The following is a 24,944-nucleotide window of genomic DNA, read 5'->3' as shown; positions in this document are numbered from 1 at the left end:
ATATTGAGCTAGCCTTTTCTTACCGTCTGGCAGGGTTCGAAAGACGGTAGCTTGACCGAAGCTGCCATAGCCGGCCAAAGTGCGGGCGCGGACCTGAACCTCGTACTGGGTCGCCCGGCGCAGGTCGCTCAGCACGACCTCGTTGACATTGCTCTCCATATAATGACAGGAGTTCTCCTCAAAGCCACGCTCCTTTCAAAAGAACACACACCAATATCTTCCATTTAGTTGATTCTTCACGTACCATTTCTGAGCTGTTTGAATATATTAATTGTTAATTAGTCTGGCAGGTTTGCAGTGTAAACAGTGAACAGCTGCGCCACGGAGAGCGATCAATAAAACACAAGCGGTGAGAAAAATGGAGCAAGTGGGGAGGACGGAGAAAGAGAAATAGGGAGAGGTCATATAAATAGACTGTCTGAGGAGAGCAGAGGAAATGGAGGTATAAAAAAAATACTGAATTATGAGAGAATTCACATTTTCCCGAGTAAACGCCGCACGGGCTTATTTACTGTAACCAATGCAGTGCAAGCAAAACAGGTAAGCTTTAGTGTATTACAGAAATAATATTCTTCTAAAGAATATGCTCAAGTGGAAACTGAATATAATGTTTTCAGACACATAAATGCACGTTAACTTCAAATAAATGAAAATTGTAGTTCAAATTGTATTGCATTAAATTAGTGCTTTTTGACCCACTTAGGTAGTGCATCTGGATATGTAATTTCATAATCATCCTATTGTCTTGAATGTATGAATATACTGAGAAGCATTTAACTAAAATATTCTTTAGTCATTAAGTTGGCTTAACATGCTAATCATGCAAGCAACACGCAAATTCATGCGGACATATTAAAACATGTTAGCAAAATGCTAATTAATGCTCGCAATGTGTGCTAAAACATGCTAGGAAAAGGCTAAATCATGCTAGCAACATCCTAATTCGTTCTAGCAAGATGCTAAAACATTATAGCAACATGTTAAATCATGATTACAACATGTTAAAACATGTTAGCAATATGCTAATTCATGCTAGCAAAATGATAAATAATGTTACGAACTTGCTAAAACATGTTAACAACATGATAATTCGTGAAATCATGCTAGAAACATGCTAATTCATGCTCACATGTTAAAACATGTTATCAACATGCTAATTCAAGCTAACAATGTGCTAAAACATGCTAGCAACATGTTAATAACATGCTAATTCGTTAAAACATGCAAGCAAAATGCTAATTCATGATTACAACATGTTAAAACATGTTAGCAATGCTAGCAATAAGTTTAAACATGCTAGCAATTTGCTAAATCATGATAATAACAATTTATGTTAAAACATTCTAGCAACATGTTAAATCATGATTGCAACATGTTAAAAAATGCTAGCAACATGTTAATTCATGCTAGCAACACGTTTAAACGTGCTAGCAATTTGCTAAATCATGTTAACAACATAATTCATGTTAAAACATGCTAGCGATATGATAATCATGCAAGCAACACGCTAATTCATGCCTACAACATGTTAAAACATTTTAGCAACATGCTAATTCATGCGTACAACTGATAGACGTTATTGCCTTCAAAACATATAAACTTTAAACTTCAAACTACTTCAAACTTCAAGCTTTTAAAACTTTCTGGCTTCCTCAAGTCAACTTCAAAGTTCATCATCAAACTTAACTACTAATCTAGTTTCTATTGAAACTTGTAGCCTATGTCATGTATTTAAATATATTTGTAATTACACATTTCAAATGATTTTACATGTGCTTTAGTATGTAAAATAAGTGTACTTCTTTAAAGCATGACAAACGAGTATTGCATTGATTATTAAAAAAAGATTTAAAATGCTTTTTTAAGTGTAATTAACTCTGTTAATAAATGAAAGTTTACTCTCTTTAAGTACACTTAAAGGGGCTATATGCAACTTTTTCCCCAAAATAAACGTAACAATTGCCTTTTTATTTGACCATTTATGACTCAAACATCTCCTGATGAGCATACTGACACCTTGTCCGCTCACAGTGGGTGCACCTATAAGCCTGTATCCTATTTTTCCTATTTTCTGGCGGGTCGTCTTTTCCCGCGCTGTCTGCGGATGTGACGTCACCACCGCTGCGAGAGCGAGCAGAAAATGAGAGCAGTTCTGTTTTTTGGCCACAGGTGTCAGTCGCGAGTTTAAATTTCAGAAAAACGCATATAGCCCCTTTAAGTGGCCTTTTATAATTTATATTATATTAACTGCAAGTAAAATAAGATTTGAAGTGAACTACAGGAGCACATTCAATACAATCAAGTGTTGTTTAGTATAGAACAGTGCAGTTATCTATGCAGTATAGCATTTTATAGTGTTCTAGTTTTAAAGTGTTATAGCATTTATAGTGTAGTGTAGTATAGTTTACCTTCTCACAGTAGCGTAGCTGGTACTGTAGGATCCTGTAGTGCGATTGGGTCGGTGTGTTCCAGTGCAGCGTCAGGCTGGATTCTGTGGCTGTGTTCTTCCTCAAACCCGACACCAGTACTGGAACTGCTCACACACACACACACACACACACACACACACACACACACACATACACATGAGCACTGAAAACATTCACTGATATCAAGCCTCATTCATATGCAGCTGCAGTGTCTCTGTGTCTCACCGTTAGGGCTGGTGGTGATGTTTATGGTCTCCCCCGCGGGCCCCTGCAGACTCAGAGGAGAGACCCCGCTGAGGGCCATCACGGTAAAGCTGTAGGTGGTGTGAGGCCGGAGTCCCCAAATGCTCACGCGGCGACCCTGGATCCCAGTCTGAGAGGGCCGATAATTCACACCGTCCCCGCACGGCGCGCAGGGGCTCCTGGGGGTCAGGCACATTCGACACTCCACGCTATAGGTGAGGTCCGAGCGGCCCCCGCTGTCTAACGGTTCGCTCCATTCCAGCGTGAGAGAAGTGTCATTGACCTGAGGAACTGGGCTGCGAGGGGACGAGGGCGGACCTGAACAAGACAACAAATACAGGGTGCTTGAATTACAGCTACAGTTCATACATCTGTTTGAAATGTCTGCAATACCCAGAATGCAACGTTAAAGCCAGAATAGCTATGTTTCCATCCAAAGTTGGCAATTTAGCTTTGAAATATCGCATAAAACATTTGCAAATAAAGCACTGTTTTCCTCCCATGTGTTCAAGAGAACGAAATCGCCACGTCCTGGAAAATTGGTGCAAATATCTGTCACAAAAACGGAAGTTGCTGCAAGTAACCGTGTCAAGGGAGCATACAGACGAAGGGCAATAAATGTGTCCATGTTGCATTCGGAGGCAGACGCAATGAGCAACATGTCCTCCAACCAATACGCCTATATAGGTCGTTTGTCCCTTCCCTGAAATACGACCCATGGGAGCGTTTACTAATTTACTTGTACCCCTATCGACAACAGGACACTTTCTTTTTAATGCATTGTTCCCTTTTATTTGCACCATATTTCGGGTTTTGCGTAGCTCAATTGGTAAAGCACTGCAAAATACACTCACCTAAAGGATTATTAGGAACACCATACTAATACTGTGTTTGACCCCCTTTCGCCTTCAGAACTGCCTTAATTCTACGTGGCATTGATTCAACAAGGTGCTGAAAGCATTCTTTAGAAATGTTGGCCCATATTGATAGGAGAGCATCTTGCAGTTGATGGAGATTTGTGGGATGCACATCCAGGGCACGAAGCTCCCGTTCCACCACATCCCAAAGATGCTCTATTGGGTTGAGATCTGGTGACTGTGGGGGCCATTTTAGTACAGTGAACTCATTGTCATGTTCAAGAAACCAATTTGAAATGATTCGAGCTTTGTGACATGGTGCATTATCCTGCTGGAAGTAGCCATCAGAGGATGGGGACATGGTGGTCATAAAGGGACGGACATGGTCAGAAACAATGCTCAGGTAGGCCGTGGCATTTAAACGATGCCCAATTGGCAGTAAGGGGCTGAAAGTGTGCCAAGAAAACATCCCCCACACACTTACACCACCACCACCAGCCTGCACAGTGGTAACAAGGCATGATGGATCCATGTTCTCATTCTGTTTACGCCAAATTCTGACTCTACCATCTGAATGTCTCAACAGAAATCGAGACTCATCAGACCAGGCAACATTTTTCCAGTCTTCAACTGTCCAATTTTGGTGAGCTTGTGCAAATTGTAGCCTCTTATTCCTATTTGTAGTGGAGATGAGTGGTACCCGGTGGGGTCTTCTGCTGTTGTAGCCCATCCGCCTCAAGGTTGTGTGTGTTGTGGCTTCACAAATGCTTTGCTGCATACCTCGGTTGTAACGAGTGGTTATTTCAGTCAAAGTTGCTCTTCTATCATCTTGAATCAGTCAGCCCATTCTCCTCTGACCTCTAGCATCAACAAGGCATTTTTCGCCCACAGGACTGCCGCATACTGGATGTTTTTCTCTTTTCACACCATTCTTTGTAAACCCTAGAAATGGTTGTGTGTGAAAATCCCAGTAACTGAGCAGATTGTGAAATACTCCGGCCCGTCTGGCACCAACAACCATGCCACGCTCAAAATTGCTTAAATCACCTTTCTTTCCCATTCTGACATTCAGTTTGGAGTTCAGGAGATTGTCTTGACCAGGACCACACCCCTAAATGCATTGAAGCAACTGCCATGTGATTGGTTGATTAGATAATTGCATTAATGAGAAATTGAACAGGTGTTCCTAATAATCCTTTAGGTGAGTGTATAATGTAATGCAATACAATGATGACTGAGAGACGAACAAATAAACCTTCCTCAAAAGCCTGATGGATCATATTTGATACTGACATTATAACATGATTTTTCTAATAAATTATGAATGGATAATCATGTAAATCTAAGCTGTTCAGCAGAGTAAGCGTTCCTCCTGAAATATCGCTAATAATAGTTATTCTTACTGTTACTTTGTTTTACAGCAAAAAGATACCTGAAGGTGGACGTTTGAACAATTATACTAAAAGGCCTTTTACTTGCAAAAAAAGTGCGAGCTATCAATCAGACGCCAAAAGGCATGTAGTAGATTGTGTGCAACAGGTTTTTCCAGCAGTTATGATCATGTTGATAATGAAAGGCCTCAGAAAGCTGCATATAACATTTTATACAATTGGATTTATAGGGTACTTAAAGGGATAGTCACCCACTCAATTGTCAACATCTACTCGCCCTCAAGATGTTCCAAACCTGTATGAGTTTCTTTCTTCTGCTGAACATAAAAGAAGATATTTTGAAGAATGTCAATAACCAGACCGTTGATGGTCCCATTGACTTCCATAGTATTTTGTTCTTCTTTTGTCTTCAGCAGAAGAAAGAAACTCATACAGGTTTGGAACAATTTACGGGTGAGTCATTTATTGGTGAACTATCCATTTAAGAGATGTGAGGAGCCATGAAAAGAGCTGTACTCACGTGTGCAGGGTGTATCTGGACTGTCGGTGGGAGCGCGGTGGAAACCGGGGCGACACACACACGAGGCAGAGCCCGTCTCTCCCGTGTGACTGGAGTCAGGACACGCAGAACACGGGCCAGTACCCGAACCCATCTTAAAATGACCCGCAGGACACGCTGGACAGAGACAGAGACACAACGTTTTTATAATCAGTAACTGTTAGCCTTTACAGGAAAGGAATACACACACACATTTACACATCAAAACATCACATTTGGTTTGCTTTAGTTTGAACAGTTCAGTATGGTCACCTGCAAAAGTCTCTTCTGCTCACCAAAGCTGCATTTATTTGATCAAAAACAAATACAGTAAAAACAGTAATATTGTGATGTATTTTTTCAATTTAAAATAACTGTTTTCTATGTGAGTATATTGTAAAATGTAATTCATTTCTGTGATCAAAGCTGAATTTTCAGCATCATTACTCCAGTCTTCAGTGTCACATGATCCTTCGGAAATCATTCTAATATGATGATTTGCTGCTCAAGAAACTGTATGATTATTATCAATGCTGAAAAAATAGTTTTGTTTGTTTTTGTGAAAACCCCCTCAGGATTCTTTGATGAACAGAGAAAGTTCAAAAATATAGCATTTATGTAACATTACAAATGTCTTTACTGTCACTTTTGATCAATTTAATGCATCCTTTTTTTAGAATATAAGCCAAACTTTTTAACAGTGGTGTGATTTGGACTTTAGTCAGTGAGCTTAAAGGTGCACTATGTAACTTTTCCGTCCGCTAGAGGTCGCCTGTTCAAAACAAAAGCCCTATTCGCACGGGATAAGTAGGCTATCTGGGGACCTCGTGTGATTTAGAAATTACTCCCCCACATCTGAATTTTGCATGGCGCATTCGCACGGGATAAGCAAGCCTGTGATTTTACTCGAATTTACTGACTTATCTCCCAGATATGATGTCAAGACTTGTAAATGTTTTTTTCGTTATAGATATAGCTGTATGAAATTATAAACAGTCATATCGATATCATTTTGATTGTTTTATAGTAATAAAAATAATTTAGTTCAGTTAGAGAACAGATGCTACAATTAAAAACTGAACTGAGCAATATAACAATATACGGCGGAAGATTCAGTTTCAAACCTAAATGTAAAAGTGCCCATTTAAGTGAGTTTGTCATTGTCCTTTTCTGTTTTTGTGTTTTTCATTAAGAATAATATTAAACACCATTCAAGCAATTTACTCCCAAATTGGTGCTCATTCTAAAGTTAAAGTATAATCTGCGCGGCCGCACGAGAATTCATAATGGTGCGCATTATATGCAGCCTAGTTCCATTCTTCGTGAAAGATAAAGATAAAAATTCGCACAGGAAACAAAAACCTTGCAAAAATTATATACGATCCGCCTAATCCCGGCCAAATCACAGAGATGCAGATTCGCACGGGACTAATATTATCACAGGACCTCGGTGTTTGGCGAAATATGGTAGGTAATTTGCGGGGGAATTTTTACTTTACATATTACAGACATGGCCGATTCGCACGGGATTAAGATCAAAGACATGCGAATAGGGCTAAAGGCGTAGTTTGATAATGCCACGTTTGAGCGCAGAATCTTGGGACATGTGGTCTTCACCTCACAGCCGGTGGAAAAGAATCGGGATAGGACTCGGGCAGAAATCATGTTCATGGATGTGATTATTAACGTTACTGTAGTATGAAGCAGAGCAGGACTGAGTGTTGTGGAGCTGAGGAACCGCTGGAGCGATTGGTAATAAGATGAACGCAACACACGCCTCACAAGCAGCAGGACTTTTATTATGACACAGTCGCCATTTCCGCTTTTCCGGTCATGAGTGTGAGGTAACGCAGCTCTGTTTATCAAATTAGACACATCTGAGTGTGTTGAAAATTATGTTATGACGTTAATCTGTGCGTTCTCTCGGCGGCTGATACGACACTTGTTCACACTGCAGTGAGAGTAAAGCGTTTCTGCAAAATAAAACCGGAAACCGAGGGAAACGCAGAAATGACGCCATTGACAGGCGACTCCCTCACACGTCCCGGTTCCTTGGTTAAATAGCAATTTTCTCATGATTTACAAATAGTTGGAAACATTTGGGATATTGTAAGTACTCAACTGAACAAAATATATAACACTGGCCTAGTGGTTTTTGGATATTTTACTGAAAATTTTTCACATGGCTATGTTGCTTTGCTAGCAAAACCAGCACAAACCAGCATGTCCCACTGTCTGGGACACTTTTCAGTAAAGCAGAGAAAAACACAACATGTTTTGAGAGAATAAGCACTAAATTATCATTAAACAAACATACTTTCCCAGCAAATAAACACACACTCTCAAGAACTTGCTGCCTTAAGCACAAACCTCGTTTGTCCTTATGTGTCAACATTGAACAATCATTTAGACAACAATCCAAACAAGTGCCGGTGTCTATTTCAGTTGACGCTGGTGTAATTTAGGATTTAAAGCGCTTCTTCTGAATCTCTGTGTGGCAAAGTCTGCTGTATGTATGATATGGAAAATGATCATGTTCTTCTACATGTTTAGCTACTCAATCACTTGATTTATAGCCGCCCGACTGACACAGCAGATAAAACCCACACACATTCAGCTTGCACAAGAAACTCAAGTCTTTTTCTCCAACGTGACATGTACTCACATCGATACACACACACAGACACACACACACACACATGTATAAATGAGCAATGCGGAGTCTCAAGAGACAGGAAAAGACAGGCTTACAGACCAGTTTCATTTTATAATCAGTTCTTCACAACCCCTGTATTGATGGAAACACATCTGGATTTGATTAACATCAGTTTCACTCAGACCAAAACATATGGTCTGAATTATCCTCCTAGTTAAAGCAGCTTTACACTGGGGTGTGTGTGTGTGTGTGTGTGTGTGTGTGTGTGTGTGTGTGTCATTTGAAACATTTCCATAATGAATGTCTCTGAATTTATTAGCTGAAGGATAAAGATCTTTCTAACTTCAGCGCTCTGGTTTTACAGACATGAAGATGCCAATACGGACATCCTTTGACATTCATATAAGTGTACTAGAGATGGATAGATTAAAAAAAAAATTATTAAATTATGAATCTATACCATTTAACTAAATGTTTGAACCTACAGTCAAACAAAAACAGAGTAACCAAAACATAAGTATACACGACAGAATGTTTTTGAAAAGCATTGCATTTATTTGATCAAAAATACAGTAAAAACAGGAATATTGTGAAATATTATTACAATTTCAGTCTTCAGTGTCACATGATCCTTCATAAATCATTCTAATAGATGATTGGCTGCTCAAGAATTCTATATGATTATTATTAATGTTGAAAACAGTTGTGCAGTTCCACGTTTTCATGTGGAAACCATGATCATTTTTTCCCCTTGGGATTCTTTGACGAATAGGACATTCAAAAATACAGCATTTATTTGAAACAGAAGTCTTTTGTAACATTATAAATGTCCTAAATTTAGCTTTTTATCAATTGAATGTGTCCTTGCTGAATAAAATACTAATTTAACTCTCTCTTTAACTGACCTCAAACTTTTGAACGGTGGTGTTCAGTTTAGGACTCAAGTACTTTTGCCTTAATTTGTTTCATAGACACACACTGTGAGTTGAATCCCATTTAAATTGAACATGTCTGTTTTTCTCGCACAACCTCAGGAAAGAATTACGGAGCAAATTACTTATGGTTCTTTTTTTCATACCAGAGGGTCCTTCGAGAAAACTAATCTTGTCCAGATAGGAATCAGTGATTGCGGTGTGTTATTGTAACTCTTCTCCTCGTTTATACAAACCCTCGTTGGACAATATAACTAAAGCTAATTTTCTTGTTAAACTGCCTGGGGAGCCATTTTTGCCAACTTTCTGAGTTAGTGGTACTGCTAGTGCTGATGGCATTTCATCCGACGTACAAAGACAATTACATTAACATGGCGAGTCTGATCTCAGAAACTGTACCAGCAGTGTCAGGTGTGATCATTATCTTAATCCACTCCTTCCCTTAATTATATACATAATGATATAATTATAGAATTAATTCATTGGGTTAGTGATGCACACATCCAGAGCACATGATCTTCTGAAACTACAGACACTCCCATCTTAATAACAACCGCAAATATTCCAAATCTGAACATCAGGAAAATGAATCCAGTCCAAACAGAGCTATAGAAAAGGTCTCATATTAAATATAAAGTCTTATTTTATTCAATTCAATTGTCAACCTGACATTTTTACAGTGTAATCACGCAAATAAGCACTGAGTAATATTAATTAACTAAATGTACTTACTAAAGGGTTATGGCTAGGATTAGTTACTTGTAATTATGCACAATTTACTGTTATTACTATATTAAGTACACGCAACTGTCAACTTATAATAAAGTGTTACCTAAAAACTGTGCTAATTGGCCGAAACCAATATGGTCACCAATGTGTGTGTACTAATCGAATATTGGTCATTGTAACATGGTTTTCTTTGACGTATCTTGGAGTAACATGTACACTACTGTTCAAAGCGTTTGGGGTCAGTAATATATATATATATATATAAGAAATTAATACTTTTATGATCAAAAGTGACAGTTATAATGTTACAAAATATTTCTATGTTCTTTTGAACTTTCTATTCATCAAAGAATTCGGTTTCCGCAAAAATATGAACCGTTTTCAACATTGATAATCAGAAATGTTTCTTGAGCAGCAAATTCTGAAGGGTCATGTGACACTGAAGACTGGCGTAATGATGCTAAAAATTCAGCTTTGATCACAGGAATACATTACATTTTACAATAGAAAACTGTTATTTTAAATTGTAAAAATATTTCACAATATTTTGCTGTATGCCATGTCACACCATCACACAGTAAAGAGATTGTACATGTATGCATCCGAATGCGGCTAATTACAGTCATTAGTACCATTAACCCTACCCACCCACACACACACACACGCACATCTTTTCTGCTCTTTCAGCCCTTCACCTGTGACCCCGTGACCACACACTCTCCATTCGGCCTTTCACCTGCCCAATAGACTTCAGTATTCTCTTTTTCTGTCTCTCTCTTTTTCTCTCTGCCCATACCTAATTGGTCATGTCATTAGAGCGGCTTTGTAGTGGACACAACCCTGCCCGCAGGCGCCACTATTATGGCTTTGCGCTGCCTTTGTGTGTTTGGGTGTGTGAAAGAAAGGGATGAACAGCAGATGTAGTGTGTTTGAGTGGCTGAATGCTGAGTAAGTCATTGAGTGTGTGTGTGAACTCCAGGGGTTCACGCCCACAGAAAGCACAGCTGCAGTGTTTAACAGACAAGCACGGCCTTTAACACTCGCTCTCCCCACCCAGCCCAAGGAACATCATTAAAGAGCTGAAGTCATATTTGAAAACGGGGAGGATTTGGACTGATCCACTCCACGGAGAGACGGCGATTACTTGAATTAAAGTAGATCAGTCATGTTCTTAAATGAATTTTCCGGGGCTAAATCGTTTTCCCGGTCAACTTGAGCTAAACCTACACGCATGCAACATATGCTGTCGATTACCACAGAAAATCATTGCTGAACTTTGTAAAAATGAACTTACAATGGAAGTCTATTTCTAGAGATGTGAAGTGTGTCGTTTCGTTCATGCACTTAATAAAAACCGTTTGCTTTATGAGTGGCATACGAGTTGTGCATTGCAATAATTCCTGTTAGTGTTTAATGCGTGCAATATTTATGTTATGATTCTATATCGGAAAAAATGACAATGAAATAAGGAATGTATATTTATACTAGTGCTTCACGATTGCCTACTAGGCTTTCGTTGCAAATGCATACTTTTTTTTGCATAATTAAAAGCATATATACACTCTCAGAAAAAAGGTCCAAAAGCTGTCACTGGGGCAGTACCTTTTCAAAAGGTACACGTTTGTTCCTTTTAGGTACTATATTAAGTACACGCAACTGTCAACTTATAATAAAATGTTACCTAAAAACTGTGCTAATTGGCTGAAACCAATGTGGTCACCAATGTGTGTGTACCAATCGAATATTGGTCATTGTAACATGGTTTTCTTTGACATATCTTGGAGTAACATGTACACTACTGTTCAAAAAGTTTGGGGTCAGTAATATATATATATAAGAAATTAATACTTTATTCAGCAAGGATGCATTACATTGATCAAAAGTGACAGTTATAATGCTACAAAATATTTCTATTTCACATAAATGCTGTTTTTTTTTTTACTTTCTATTCATCAAAGACTTCGGTTTCCACAAAAATATGAACCGTTTTCAACATTGATAATCAGAAATGTTTCTTGAGCAGCAAATGACAATGAAATACTTCATGTATATTTATACTAGTGCTTCACAATTGCCTACTAGGGGGCTTCCATTGCAAATGCATAACTTTTTCCCCCACAAATTGATGCATAATTAAAAGCATATATACAATCTCAGGAAAAAAAGGTCCAAAAGCTGTCACTGGGGCGGTACCTTTTCAAAAGGTACACTTTTGTTCCTTTAGGTACTAATATGTACCTTTAAGGTTCCAGTATGCACCCTTTAAGTACAAACGTGAAAAGGTACCCCCCGGTGACAGCTTTTGTACCTATTTTCTGAGAGTATATATTTTTACAATATATTCACCTAGAAAACAGCTGTTTTGGTAATATTTCACAATATTTCAGTTTTTACAGTATTTTTGATCAAATAAATGCAGCCTTGGTGTGCAGGTGTTCTTTCAAAAACATCTTTTGAATGTAGTTTATGTCTCATATATGTTGCTGTGGTCTTGCAATCACACTGCAAGACTGTGACCCACATTTTTGGACACATTGGAGACTAAAATTGATCAGAAAGACAACTAATCTGCCATTTGTGAGCATGTCACATTAAGCGATCAAAGAATGGTGATTTTGCCCTACGATGAAAGAAATCTTTTGCAATTTCACCATGAAACTTGTACAGTAGCTTTTGGATAAAAGTGTCTGTCAAATGCAGAAATGTAAATGCACCCAAGATGTGCACAGCACTGTAATGAAAATGTGTCCAGCCGTAGGACACTGATGAAATTCACAGTAATCCTCTCCTGATCTCTCAACTTCCTGCCTCTTTTCTCTAGTTTAAAGCAAGACCTTCATCTCACCTCGCTCAGTCACTGTTTTCTCTCCTTCTCCGTGTCACAGACTTTGTCTAATTCAGTCCCATCTGTCCTTTCCTGTCTCTCTCTCTCTCCATCCGTGACCTCTTATCAGTGCTGAAGTTGCAGCCATTGTCAATATAAACTTCCTCAACACTTATTCTTAACCACAAGACATATAAATATACTCAAAACTGACTCAGTTTCATACATTTTTGATAGTATATAGATGGGCTTGACATTAAGTTTTTTGCTCACCAGTCACTGTGGCTAGTGGTTTTCTAAAGTTACTAGCCACTGAGCATTTTCTCTAGCCGCAATTGTGACATCGATACCATGGGGAAAACTGCCATTTAGATAGATTTTAATATTATTTCATAATTTGGCGGCAGGTATATTAGGCACTTTAAGACCTGACGCACGGATCCATTATACTGTTACACATGCGTTTTCTTTCTCAACTGTTTAGGGGGACCGGCATTTTGACATTATTTTGTGTGGATTTTACTGTCGAAGCGTAATAAGCAGCGAAAAACAACTACATTTAGTACTGAGAAGCAGGTTTATGTGCGTACACTTTGGGTTTGAGCACAAAATCTAGGGGAATGAGTAAAATTATGCGCAATATGTGCAATCCCACGCCGAAATTCAAGCCCTGTAGAGCTGTGGACGTCACGTGACCCATTCTGTTTACAATGCCATATTGACAGGCAGGGACAGTCGGCTTGAGTTTCAAGGCAACAGAGTTCACTGCGCACTTTAATTCAAAACATATAGACCTGAACATAGCAAAACTTAATAGATTAAACATAACCCCGGGTGTGTTTCTCATGTGTATCGATAAAGGAACGGATAGCTTTCCTGACCTGCAGTATCCTGGGGCCGGTTGCACCAGCTGTGCGCAAGTTACAACTAGCCTAGTTTTGACGTAAATGGCCACTAAGTTACAACTTTTGCATTACTAAATATTTTTGCGTTGCACCATTAAACTTAGCTGAAGCTTAAATCTACGTATAAACTAAATATTTACGGAAGCCTCCGATCAGGAGTAACATTAACAGATAGAATAGCAGGTAGAACTGCATCAATACGCTCTTGTTTTACATGACAGACTTCAATTCTTTACACGTATATGATAATGCTAACATATATATGCGCTTACATTTTAAGAGAGAAACCATTATGTGAATAGATTAACGTTACTATGTTAACGATTAACACAAACCCATCCAAAGCAGCGCGCCCGCTGTGTGCATCTGTCCCATCGGTCCGTGTTGTGCATGTCAAATAAAATCAGTCATAATCAATAGATGTAATTTCTTTTTTTGTTTGTTTCAGGACTTATCTATTGACCCTTAATTTCGTTTAGTTTCTGAATGTGATTTATACATAAAAGTACTTAATAATTTGTTACATTTATATAGCGGTTTTCAAGGCACTCAAAGCGCTTTACATATAGAAGGGGGAATCTCCTCAACCACCACCAATGTGCAGCACCACCTGGATGATGCGACGGCAGCCATTTTGCGCCAGAACGCCCACCACACACCAGCTGATTGGTGGAGAGGAAACAGAGTGATGAAGCCAATCTGTGTATGGGGATGATTTGGAGGCCATGATGGAGAGGGGCCAATGGGCAAATTTGGCCAAGATGCCGGGGTTACACCCCTACTCTTTATCGAAGGACATCCTGGGATTTTTAATGACCACAGAGAGTCAGGACCTCGGTTTAACGTCTCATCTGAAGGACGGTGCTTGTTACAGTATAGTGTCCCAATCACTATACTGGGGTGTTAGGACCCACACAGACCACAGGGTGAGCGCCCCCTGCTGGCCTCACTAACACCTCTACCAGCAGCTACCTGGTTTTCCCAGTTGGTCTCCCATCCAGGTACTAACCAGGCTCAGCCCTGCTTAGCTTCAGTGTGAAACCAGTCTTGGGCTGCAGGGTGATATGGCTGTTGGTACGATACTTAAGTATCGTATTTAATGGGAACTTATTTTTATCATTAGTTACGTGAGGCAAAAGTAGTTACAAATGAAGAATAAACTGAAAATCACGGCATTTCAACAATTTACTAAGATAAAATGATATCCTCTTTGCTTTTCCGCACAGCAGCTGTCCACCATGTTGAAATAGTAAGGTTTAAACAGTCTGGTTTTAAATGATTGTTCGACCACTACAGATACCAATGCTACAGCCGCTCTAGCGATCCCTTGATTGCCTGAGTTTAGATAGCATGACGTCAACCTCCGGAGCTATAACTCCAACAATATTCATCCGGAGCAAATGAAGCAGATATTTCAGTGTCGATATGTTGCCATCCACTCGCGTTTTGCGGGATTTAACGTCAAGCCCTGGATGGGAGTATATGTTCAGAATGACATACTGCTTTCTGTCCCGTACTGTGCACATAATGCAAGCTGCATTTTTTTGTGTAGTTTAGTTTAACTGAAATGTGCTATGTTTTGGCCTACAGCTCATCGTCTTCACGTAGAGCTCAAATTAGCGTCAAAGAAAACTGTTGTATTCCCTCTCACTCACCTCTACACTCCAGATCTCCATGGCTGGACTCAAAGCCCGGCAGGCAAGTGCAGGTGGTGGTGGGCTGGTCCACCCACTGTCCATCTTCTCCACAGAACATCTTGGGCGGTCTGGGATTTGGTCCAGCCTGCACTGCGTTGGCCACACACTGGCCAACTGCCTCCTGCACCAGCGAGCGTGGAACTGTCTCCGGGAAGACGGATAGTGAGCGCGTGAGAGCCGGACACTTCTTAAAGAAGACGCGCACGGATAGAAGGGCCATGCACGCTCCCTGGGCCTGGAACGCCAAGTAGAATCCACGCTTGGTCAATGGGCCCAAACGCAGCGTTTTGACGTTAAACTTCTTCTCTCCACCTTTACGGAGCAGGAAGTCTGCGGCCACCGTGTCGACCTAACGGAAACGGAGATACGGCAAAGACTGGTGAGATGCATAGAAGAGAAATATCACGAATATTACATCTCGATTTTTCTCCTCAAACTTTCATTAATTCATTAAAGGGATAGTTCACCCAAAAATATTAATTCTGTCATTAATTACGCATACATTTGGAGTAAATCGCTCAATTCATGTGGATTAGTTTTACGATCTCATTATGAACTTTTTGAAGCGTCAAAGTGGTAGTTGTGAAGCGGTCAATGGAGGGACAGATTTCATCAAAAAGATCTTCATTTGTGTTGAAGATCTAGTCTTACGGGTTGTGTTGAAGAACGAAAGTCTTACGGGTTTGGAAAGACATGAGAGTGAGTAATTAATGACAGAATTTTCCTTTTTGGGTGAACTATCCCTAAGAATCTGTCATTAACTCAACTGTCATTCATTTGCACTTGAGAACAATTGCTCATTGCTCTATAACATGACCTTCATTGGTCTTTAAAGAGTTCAACAATACTTCAAACTGTACAGAGATTTGCCAAGATACCAAAGTCAGAGGTCTCAGTATGAACTCAAACATTTCTCATCAAAGTCTCCCAAACCCAAACAAGTGCACTTCAATGTATTGAATGTGCACTTGTAGTGTACTTTAAATCTTAACAGTATATATTTTTTTAAATATACTTGCAGATAACAATATTATTGAATTAAAGGCCACTTAAAGTACACTTTCATGACTGTTTCCTAACACACTTAAGGACACTTAACTTTGAAATAATGGCAAATGAACATTTTCACTTTAAAAGTACATTTTAAATCATTATAATATTTTTTCATGCTTTAAAGAAGTGCACTTATTTTGATGTGTTGACAAACATACTAAAGCACATGTAAAGTACTTGATTATAATATTAATTGTAGTGTTTTATTTAATATTTCAAGTTAATATATTTTAAATGTACTAAATTGCAACTTCACATAATGTCACATAACATAAATAGATGAAATAAAAGTTAAGTGTATTTCAGTTTACTATAAATGCTTGTCTGCCATATTTAAGACAATAAAAGTTATTATATTAGAGACAATAAGATCAAAGACAATAGAAGCAATTATAAAATTACTTACTAAGATGTACTAATTAATAGGGTCAAAAAAGTTATTTAATTGCATTTACTATACATTTAATCTAGAACATTTTCATCTAATTGCAACTAACACGCAATTAAGTGTCCGTAAACATTACATTCAGTTCATATATTCTTTCAAAGTATATAATTTTCTGTAAAAAGTACTCTTTTTAAAATATGCCAAAGTGTACTTTTTCAGAAGTCTAAAACTGATATGAAATCTAATTTCCTTTCAGTAACGTTAATAACCCCTTGTCTGTTTAAGCAGTTGTATAGTGTGTGATAGTCTGCATGCGAGCACCTTGGTGTAGGGGTTCTCCATCCATGCGGGGTGGCTTGCCGTGGCGTCATCCGTGTCACTCTGGTAGTAGTAAAGGTTAAAGGTCTCTTTGCAGGAGCGGTGATGTGTGCTCCGCGATGAACATTCGATCATGGTGAAAAGCAGCTCCACGTACACCTGCGAAGCCCCTCGCCGCTCAATGAGCTTGCTGCGCAGCCAATGACTGGACGCACCGTCAGCCTGGCAGATCTGATAGGTCCTCACGCTGTTGTTCTCCTCATCCAGGCCACTGACCTCCTCCCACTGCACACAGACGAGGGAGATCAGTTGTGTAATCATTTACAGTTTGCACTGAGCATTTGCACTACATGTAGGGTCAAATGATGGAGCCGCAGGTCTCACCTCAGGTTTAGCTCGAGAGTATGTCGTCCACTTCAGATCTGATGTCTCAGTCTTTGTATTCATCAGGACCTCTGTCGAACACAAAAAAAAAAATGAATACATAAATGAGTCCACAAGCTTTAATATCTCCTAGGGATGCATGATATATCGGCCACCATATCAGTATCAGCTGATGTATGTTAATTTTATTGTTATCGGTCCGATAAGAACGTTTGGCCGATATATTAAAACCGATAAATAATGGATTATTTCCTTCAGCTGAGACACTTCAGTTGCGCCCAGTTCGTCATGATGGTTTCGAATTGCTCGAAATATGATTGGAAAGGAAAAAATAGTATCTCAGTATAATATATCGGTTATCGGCTTTCAATTATAAAGAATCATCAGTTATCAGTTTTGGGCAAAAATGTCAACTTCTGAAAGTGACCAGCAGTGTTTTAGCAAAAATTAATGTCACGAATCAGACAATATAATTTTAACATCAATGTAAACAAACAAAAAATGTAATGCCAAAATGTAAATACCAAAAACTCTTTGCTTGACTTGGTAATATATAGTTATATCAACCTAAAACATCAAGAACATCCAGGTAAACAAAGACACCTGAACTAGGGGTGGACGATTATTTTTGTTTTTTAATTTATCTTTCTTTGTTATTAAAAATAACAAACAAGTCACATAAGTAACAGTCGTGTGCCCAGTCTATTCTCTATATCCGTTGACCTAAAACTTACACTTTTCACAATGTTGAAGAAGCCTATTAAAATCATTCAGATATTGCGTGCTGTTGCGATATGCAATATACATCCCGATATGAACATTTGCGATATTTCGTTCATTTCGATATATTGTGCAGCCCTACTTTATAACACACAACTGCGAGATATAAAGTCCGAATTGTGAGATAACTAGATAAGAATTGCGAGTTTATAGAAAATAAGTCAGAATTGCGAGATGTAAACTCACAATTGTGAGATAGAAAGTTGCAATTATCTTTTAAAACGTTTTATTCTGTAGCAGAAACCCACTTCCATAAATATCCCCCCTTGAAAAAGAAGCTGTGTTCAATGTGCACTCTTTATCTTTAAACAGACAGAACTAAAGACTTGCAGAGGACTCAACAATATCTCAAACTGTACAGAGATCCGCTCAAATAAGTAAAGTTTCCCAAGCCCAAATGATGTGCTGCTGCTATCATATTCATGTTATAAATAAACGCTCTCTCTCTCTGTACTTTATTACTGTTGTAATAAAGAAGTGCACTTAATTGTATTGAATGTGCACTCTCAATGTACTTCAGATCTTTATTAAAGGCCACTTAAGTGTACTTAAAGAGAGTACACAATCATGACAATGTTTAAGTCGTTTTCAAAAAGTGCACTTAAAGGGTTAGTTCACCCAAAAATGACTTTATCCAACTTGTTCTTGTCTTCCGTGTGTGCCTCCTCGACGCATGCGCGAGAATATGACGTAGCGCCGGGGTTCGGGAATCTATGAAATGCACACTTTAGTCCGATTTTGAGCACTACGCCGAGACCTAAAGCACGATCAATGTAGAATTCAACAGCTTAGATACGCCCGTCTTCCTCTGCTTGTAAACAAATCGCTTCTGGGTCATGTGTCCGAACCCCGGCGCTACGTCATATTCTCGCGCATGCGTCGTGGAGTCACACACGGAAGACAAGAACAAGTTGGATAAATGCGTTATTTAGATTTTTTTTTGCGCACAAAAACTATTGCCGTCGCTTCGTAAAATTATTGTAGAATCACTGTGGTGAGATGGACTTTGTAACGACGTTTTAAGTGCCTTTTGTGGGTCTTGGGAGTGTAAATGTACTGAATGCCAATGGAGGCCTATCTGAAGCCTTTCTCAGCCATCAGCTTTCAACAAAAATATCTTAATTTGTGTTCCGAATATGAACGGAGGTCTTACGGGTGTCGAACGACATGAGGGCGAGTAATTAATGACATCATTTTCATTTTTGGGTGAACTAACCCTTTAAACGTTTTACTAGAGCCCGACCGATATATCGGCGGGCCGATATTATCGGCCGATATTAGGCTTTTTCCAAACTATCGGTATCGGCATTTATGATGGCCGATAAATGAATATTTTTTAAAAAATAAAAAAACCGGACGAAACACCTCTCTAACACATTGAGTGTTGGCGTTTCATAGTTTGTCCACCAGAGGGCGCTCTACAACGTGCCGGCTGGCAACACCACCAGCTGATCCAGCAGAGTCATGCTGAGCTGCAGCGCTCTGAGCGCTGCATTCACAACACAGATCATCCGCGAAATGCATGTAAGTTGGCAACGAGACATACATTGCTTGAATTGAATAACAATTAAAAGAACATCCCCATCAGTTCTCTTAACTCAAATAACATGACACAATTTGTAACTGCCAAGTCCAGTTTTGCTGTTACATGTAAGCCAAGAGAGCTGGTAATTACGCTAGGTTACAGTTGACTGACTTATTTTACCTCGGACAATGTGACTGAATAAAATGTATTTCTTTAATAGTCTGACAGTTTGACATCATGAGACGTATCATCTCTCCCCTGCCCGGTATTTTGAAAAAGTATACATATTTCTAAATTATAACTTATCATAGACGCTAACCACAAAGCTAGCTAATGCCATGGCTATCAGTGGGAGACCGCTAACATTAATGCGCCTTGAAAAACACAACAAACTTATTCTGCCTAAATAAAGTAATGATTACTGTATTTATAACTAGTATATTTGTAGTTCCAGTCTCTGCATTGTAAATCGTAAGTTAGGCTCGTGAAGAGTGAACGAAAGTGCGTGACTTCGTTCAGACGCCGCATTAACGAGTCAAATAATGGATTACACGAGTCATCATCAGTAACGTTAGTAGATTTTAGAAGGCAGGCAGCAAATGATGATTGAAAATGGTTTGTGGTAGCTTGATGGATAGAATTAAAAGTGCATGTAAAGGGATAAGCAAGTTGACATTGTAATTATAAGGTGGCTCATATTTATACTGTATATAGTTTATGTTTTGCTGTTGTTGTTATTTATCAGAACTTCTAGAACTTAACTGAATATTTTTTTTTCCAGTCTTGCTAAAAGTTATATTTATAAAGCTTACCACATCTATTAATACTGGTAACTTTGATTTTTTGTTTTTGTTAGCCTATTGTGTTTTCGTCCAAACGACTTTAAGTTTCATATCTTAAGTTTGCATTTTTATACATTTTATTTATCAGAACTTTAATATATTTTATGTTCCTCTGTTCTGTTGTAACAATAAAACAAACAAGTTTATTTTTAAACTGCATTATCATATTATTTTAGAGAGGCTGGGGATCATGAATAACTACAAATAACTGATGTATAAGGGAAATCTGTTTGTGTGTTTTTACGCGTTTCTGTTATTTTATTTTTTTATTTTTTTTATATATCGGCTGATATATCGGAATATCGGATTTTTAAGTGACCAAATATTTGTATCGGTATCGGCCTTAAAAATCCTTTATCGGTCGGGCTCTACGTTTTACTTTAAAGTACATTTTAAATCATTGTTTTATTGCTCTTTTATCGTGCTTTAAAAGAAGTGCACTTATTTTGATGTGTTTACAAACATACTAAAGCACATGTAAAGTACTTGATTATAATTATAACAGTAGTTAACAGTAGGTAATTGTTATTCATGTGGACATCCGTAGAAATGCATTTGCATGCCACCTCAGTGATAAAACTCTTGCATTGGGATGCCACGGTGGAGGAGCGAGTTTTGTGATCCTGCGCACCTGGGAACCTGCTCACGTGGTCAATAACATGATTCTCTACTGTAATAAAATGTCATATGCTCGGTAGCTATAAAAATAATAAATGCATATTTAATTTAATAACAGGAAAATCATATCCTAATTATTATTTAATTATTTAAATCTGTTTAAAAATAGGAAGATATATAGACGTACATTATAGTCCAAATGGTTCAAATGGTCAAAATAAAGGATGTCATTTTATTCCACATGGAAATGAGCAGAAATAAGTGAAAACAGCCTCTTATTTATACAAGGTAAACATAATGCTGCGGTTATATAATTGCTGCCGTAATAACGGCCCATTTCAAATGTTTAAGTGCTTTTATTTTTATTTTTTGAGCGGTGATGAAATATATTACTCTTATAAATACCTGCCAGCATTTCAGTCATAAAAGTCTAGATCTGTAAAATCCATCCAAATTACAGCGAAGGGCAGCCGTACGGTGCTCTGCAAGGGTCAAAAAGGATATAAACAGTGAATTTTGAAGTGATATATTCTTGAAAACTCAGAGATGTGGATTCGGACGGCAATTAAATTACCACTGTCTAAAAACAGTAGGTAATTCGGCCAGGGATTTTTACGTGGGTGGTGGGAGAAAAAAACTGACATTCTGGATTTGGACAGCAATAAAATCACTGACTGTCCAATGTCAATGATGAAAATACCTTACAACCCCACGAGAAACAATTACCGTCCGAATAGGGTTTTAGTCAACCAGCTTCACCATTTGTTTTCGCATAACTATACTAAAACAGCAGAAAACATCATAACCCATCGGAATTCATGCAGATCTATTTTTTTTTCAGCACGGTATGACAGAGCAACATCTGAGCAATAACATTTCTCCTCCGAGCACAAACAGGGCAAGGGAAGTTCCCTGAGGTTTGATGGTTTGGTTATCGAATCATGGCCAACAGAAGCTTTAGCAAAAACAACAAGAAACTATGGGTGATTTTTTTTTCTCATACTGACTTGCATAGCTCCAGGGAAAACCAAAGGACATGGGAACAAGCCTAATTGTACACTCGCACACATATACAGTGACAATACAAAATCACTATACAGCGTTTCAACTCGGCGGTGAATGGTGGTCATTTAATTACCAGTTAACATCCTTCCTATCCATTTCCACTCTCTCTCTCTGCTCTTGATTGCGTTTTTGCTTGAACTGGCTGTTGGTCATTACTTATTGATGGTGGTGATGGGTTTTAATCAGGCATTCATTCAGTCACCCCCTCCAGGCTTCGGCGCACGTATCTGGCCCCAGGGTTCTTGCCATGGGAGCTGCGCTGGTCATGTGACCACCCGAAGCCACCACACGGTTCAAACCGGCTCCAATCACAAAGATTCTTTGATCTAAAAATACCAGCACAGAATAAATTTCTCCCTCTCTCTTCTGTTATTTGTTCAAACTCCTTTCTTATTCTTGTCTCTAAGGAGAAACACCTTTATTGCTCTTTTTTTTTTTTTTTTTGCATGTGCTTTTCCCACGAGTGCTGGCGTTTAGCATACAGAGATGGAATCAATGTGTCTCTGTCTGTATGTATCTGGGTCGAGACTTGTCTTGGGGACTGGAAGCTTTCTGTTGGTTTAGACCTCAGAAAAGCATCAATGACAAGAACAAAAAGATGACGTTTAAGCCCAGATGGCCTCAGGGAGAAGTGTTCAGAATGGATATTACATACTGTGCAGTATACTTTATGATATTGAGATATTGTATGTAAAAATCTAACTTTAGTATGCTACGCTATCGTTACATGACTTCACTACGTTGAATGTTTCATTCAGACATTTTTCGCATTGTGCTGTACATCAGAGTGAAACAGATTATTGAAAATTAAAAAATTTAGAATAGGGACGTGGTTCAATCGGTTGTTGAGTAGATGGAGGCATCTGAACGCAGTGGATTGTAAGAAAGGGGCGGGGATTAAGAGGACTAAATAATTGGAGATGCCCGGCAACGTCAACAGTAAGAATGAAGATCAAGTTATGACATTTTGATTCAAAATTACGAGGTCAAAAAATTTATAAAAATCAAACACGTGCATGGATGAGTCATTCATAATTCCAATGGGATGCAATTAGAAAATCGATTATTTAAATCCAGATTTATGTAAAAATTGCTTCTGTCTTATTTGTCACCCTGAAAAATATAGTTTAATATAGAGTAATGTGTATTGCATTGTGGGACACAGTATTCAACGGTTAGGGTTATTCAACACTCTACGCACACCTTGGCAATAGAATCGCCTTTGGCTAGTACATTTTTTTTTTAATCGCCAGACTGATATACTTTATTATATTATACTACATATATATATGTATCACCAAATGTATCAATATCTTTGTAAAATGGTGGCACAGCTTTTTAAATATCTGAACGTACACACATAACATCAGTCAGCATTAGACTATGTTCTGATATTATGATAATCAAGCACTATATAATGATAGAACTTTAGTAATTAGAACTAAAACTTATGGAAAGCATGTATTAATGCATATTTGTCATTTAACTGAACTTTGGACTGGTGGTGGTGCTTAAGATATTGTTGGTGTTTCTGCCAAAAAAAATAGATAATAGTAATTATATTATATTATTAAAAGATAATACTACTACTACTAATTCTACTACTAATAACAATATTAAAGCACTAAGGATTGATGAGCTGCTGGGTTCATGAATATTAATCACATTGACAGCATTCGCTCAAACTGATTTGCTGAAATCAAAACAGGGACAGGAAAAGATGAGCGCCAGCCAATGAGATTGCCGTTTGCGCATTAGTTCCGCCCACTACCGAAAAAAAACCGGCACATCTTCTGCTTGTTCTTAAAAGCTGAATAATTCCAAATGAACGCCGTTATTTTGACAGGAAAATACAACAAAGAATATTGTTAACATGTAGCGCGTCGACTTTTCGTGGTATTAAAGACTCTCTCGCACGCTCGTGTGTGTGTGTGTGTGTGTGTGTGTGAGAGAGAAACGCACTCAGCAAAGCGGCAGAGTTCTTCACACTAGAGTTCACGGTACAGATGAGCTGATTTGAAATTGTGTAGATCGCTTGACAAGAGCGAAACTCTCAAGCGTTCATTCAGAGTGTTCAGCGAGTAAAAATATATTTATGCTAAACTTATTCTTAGCATCTAACACACACACTGGCGAGTAAAATCTGAGAATGTATTAGCCAATGGCTAATGATAGATATTATTTAATCGCCCAGAGTGACGATTTACTCACATATGCGAGTGTTATACTCGCATTGTAGAGGATTGTTATTAACTAAGGTTGTGTTCACACTTGTAGTTCGGTTCGCTTAGCGTTCACATTGGCATTTTAACTCCGTATCCAAACATACCGAACCTAAAGGCATAGGGATGTGTTCACAACCTAATTGGTCGGCTTTTATTACGTATTTCGTGATGGAACATCCTAAACAATGCTGTGTGTTCGACTAAATGTGCTCGTTGTATGTGTGTAGCTACATATGGTAGTATTTTGACCAGCTGGGAACTCGTGAAGAGCTTATAAAATGTGTAAAGTAGTCAAACAGCGGCAGGAATCCCTCCGTCACACACACAAACCAAGATCTGCTGCGAGGAGACGCGGTTCTGGCGCCTGTACCGAACTGTGATGGGCAACATCACGACTATGACGAGAAAAAACTGGCTTTTTAGGGTCGCATCTTGTGACATCACGTCCTGTTTTTGTTCCGTTTACATGTCTTTGGTTCGTGTTGCGTTCATATTTCATTCGAACCGCACCAGAATTTGTTTGGAAGCAGACCAAGACCCATATT

The 24,944-nt window shown here is 38.6% G+C and overlaps 1 protein-coding gene across 2 annotated transcripts in view; it reads right to left on the bottom strand.

Annotated features, from left to right (window-relative positions):
* The window catches only part of ephb4a (eph receptor B4a), a 63,237-nt gene that overhangs the window by 16,041 nt on the left and 22,252 nt on the right, over nucleotides 1-24,944 (bottom strand). For both annotated transcript variants that reach the window (XM_079815477.1, XM_079815478.1), the window contains exons 2-8: nucleotides 17,345-17,415; nucleotides 16,964-17,245; nucleotides 15,160-15,550; nucleotides 5,441-5,596; nucleotides 2,655-2,990; nucleotides 2,409-2,533; nucleotides 24-192 (exon numbers count right to left, since the gene is read on the bottom strand). In XM_079815477.1, the coding sequence (XP_079671603.1) occupies nucleotides 24-192; nucleotides 2,409-2,533; nucleotides 2,655-2,990; nucleotides 5,441-5,596; nucleotides 15,160-15,550; nucleotides 16,964-17,245; nucleotides 17,345-17,415 (1,530 nt within the window). The remainder of the gene's footprint in view (nucleotides 1-23; nucleotides 193-2,408; nucleotides 2,534-2,654; nucleotides 2,991-5,440; nucleotides 5,597-15,159; nucleotides 15,551-16,963; nucleotides 17,246-17,344; nucleotides 17,416-24,944) is intronic.

Source organism: Gobio gobio (genome assembly GCF_949357685.1).
Source record: "Gobio gobio genome assembly, chromosome: 4".
NCBI classification, from domain to species: Eukaryota; Metazoa; Chordata; class Actinopteri; order Cypriniformes; family Gobionidae; genus Gobio; species Gobio gobio.
This window is presented reverse-complemented; position numbering and strand designations above follow the sequence as displayed.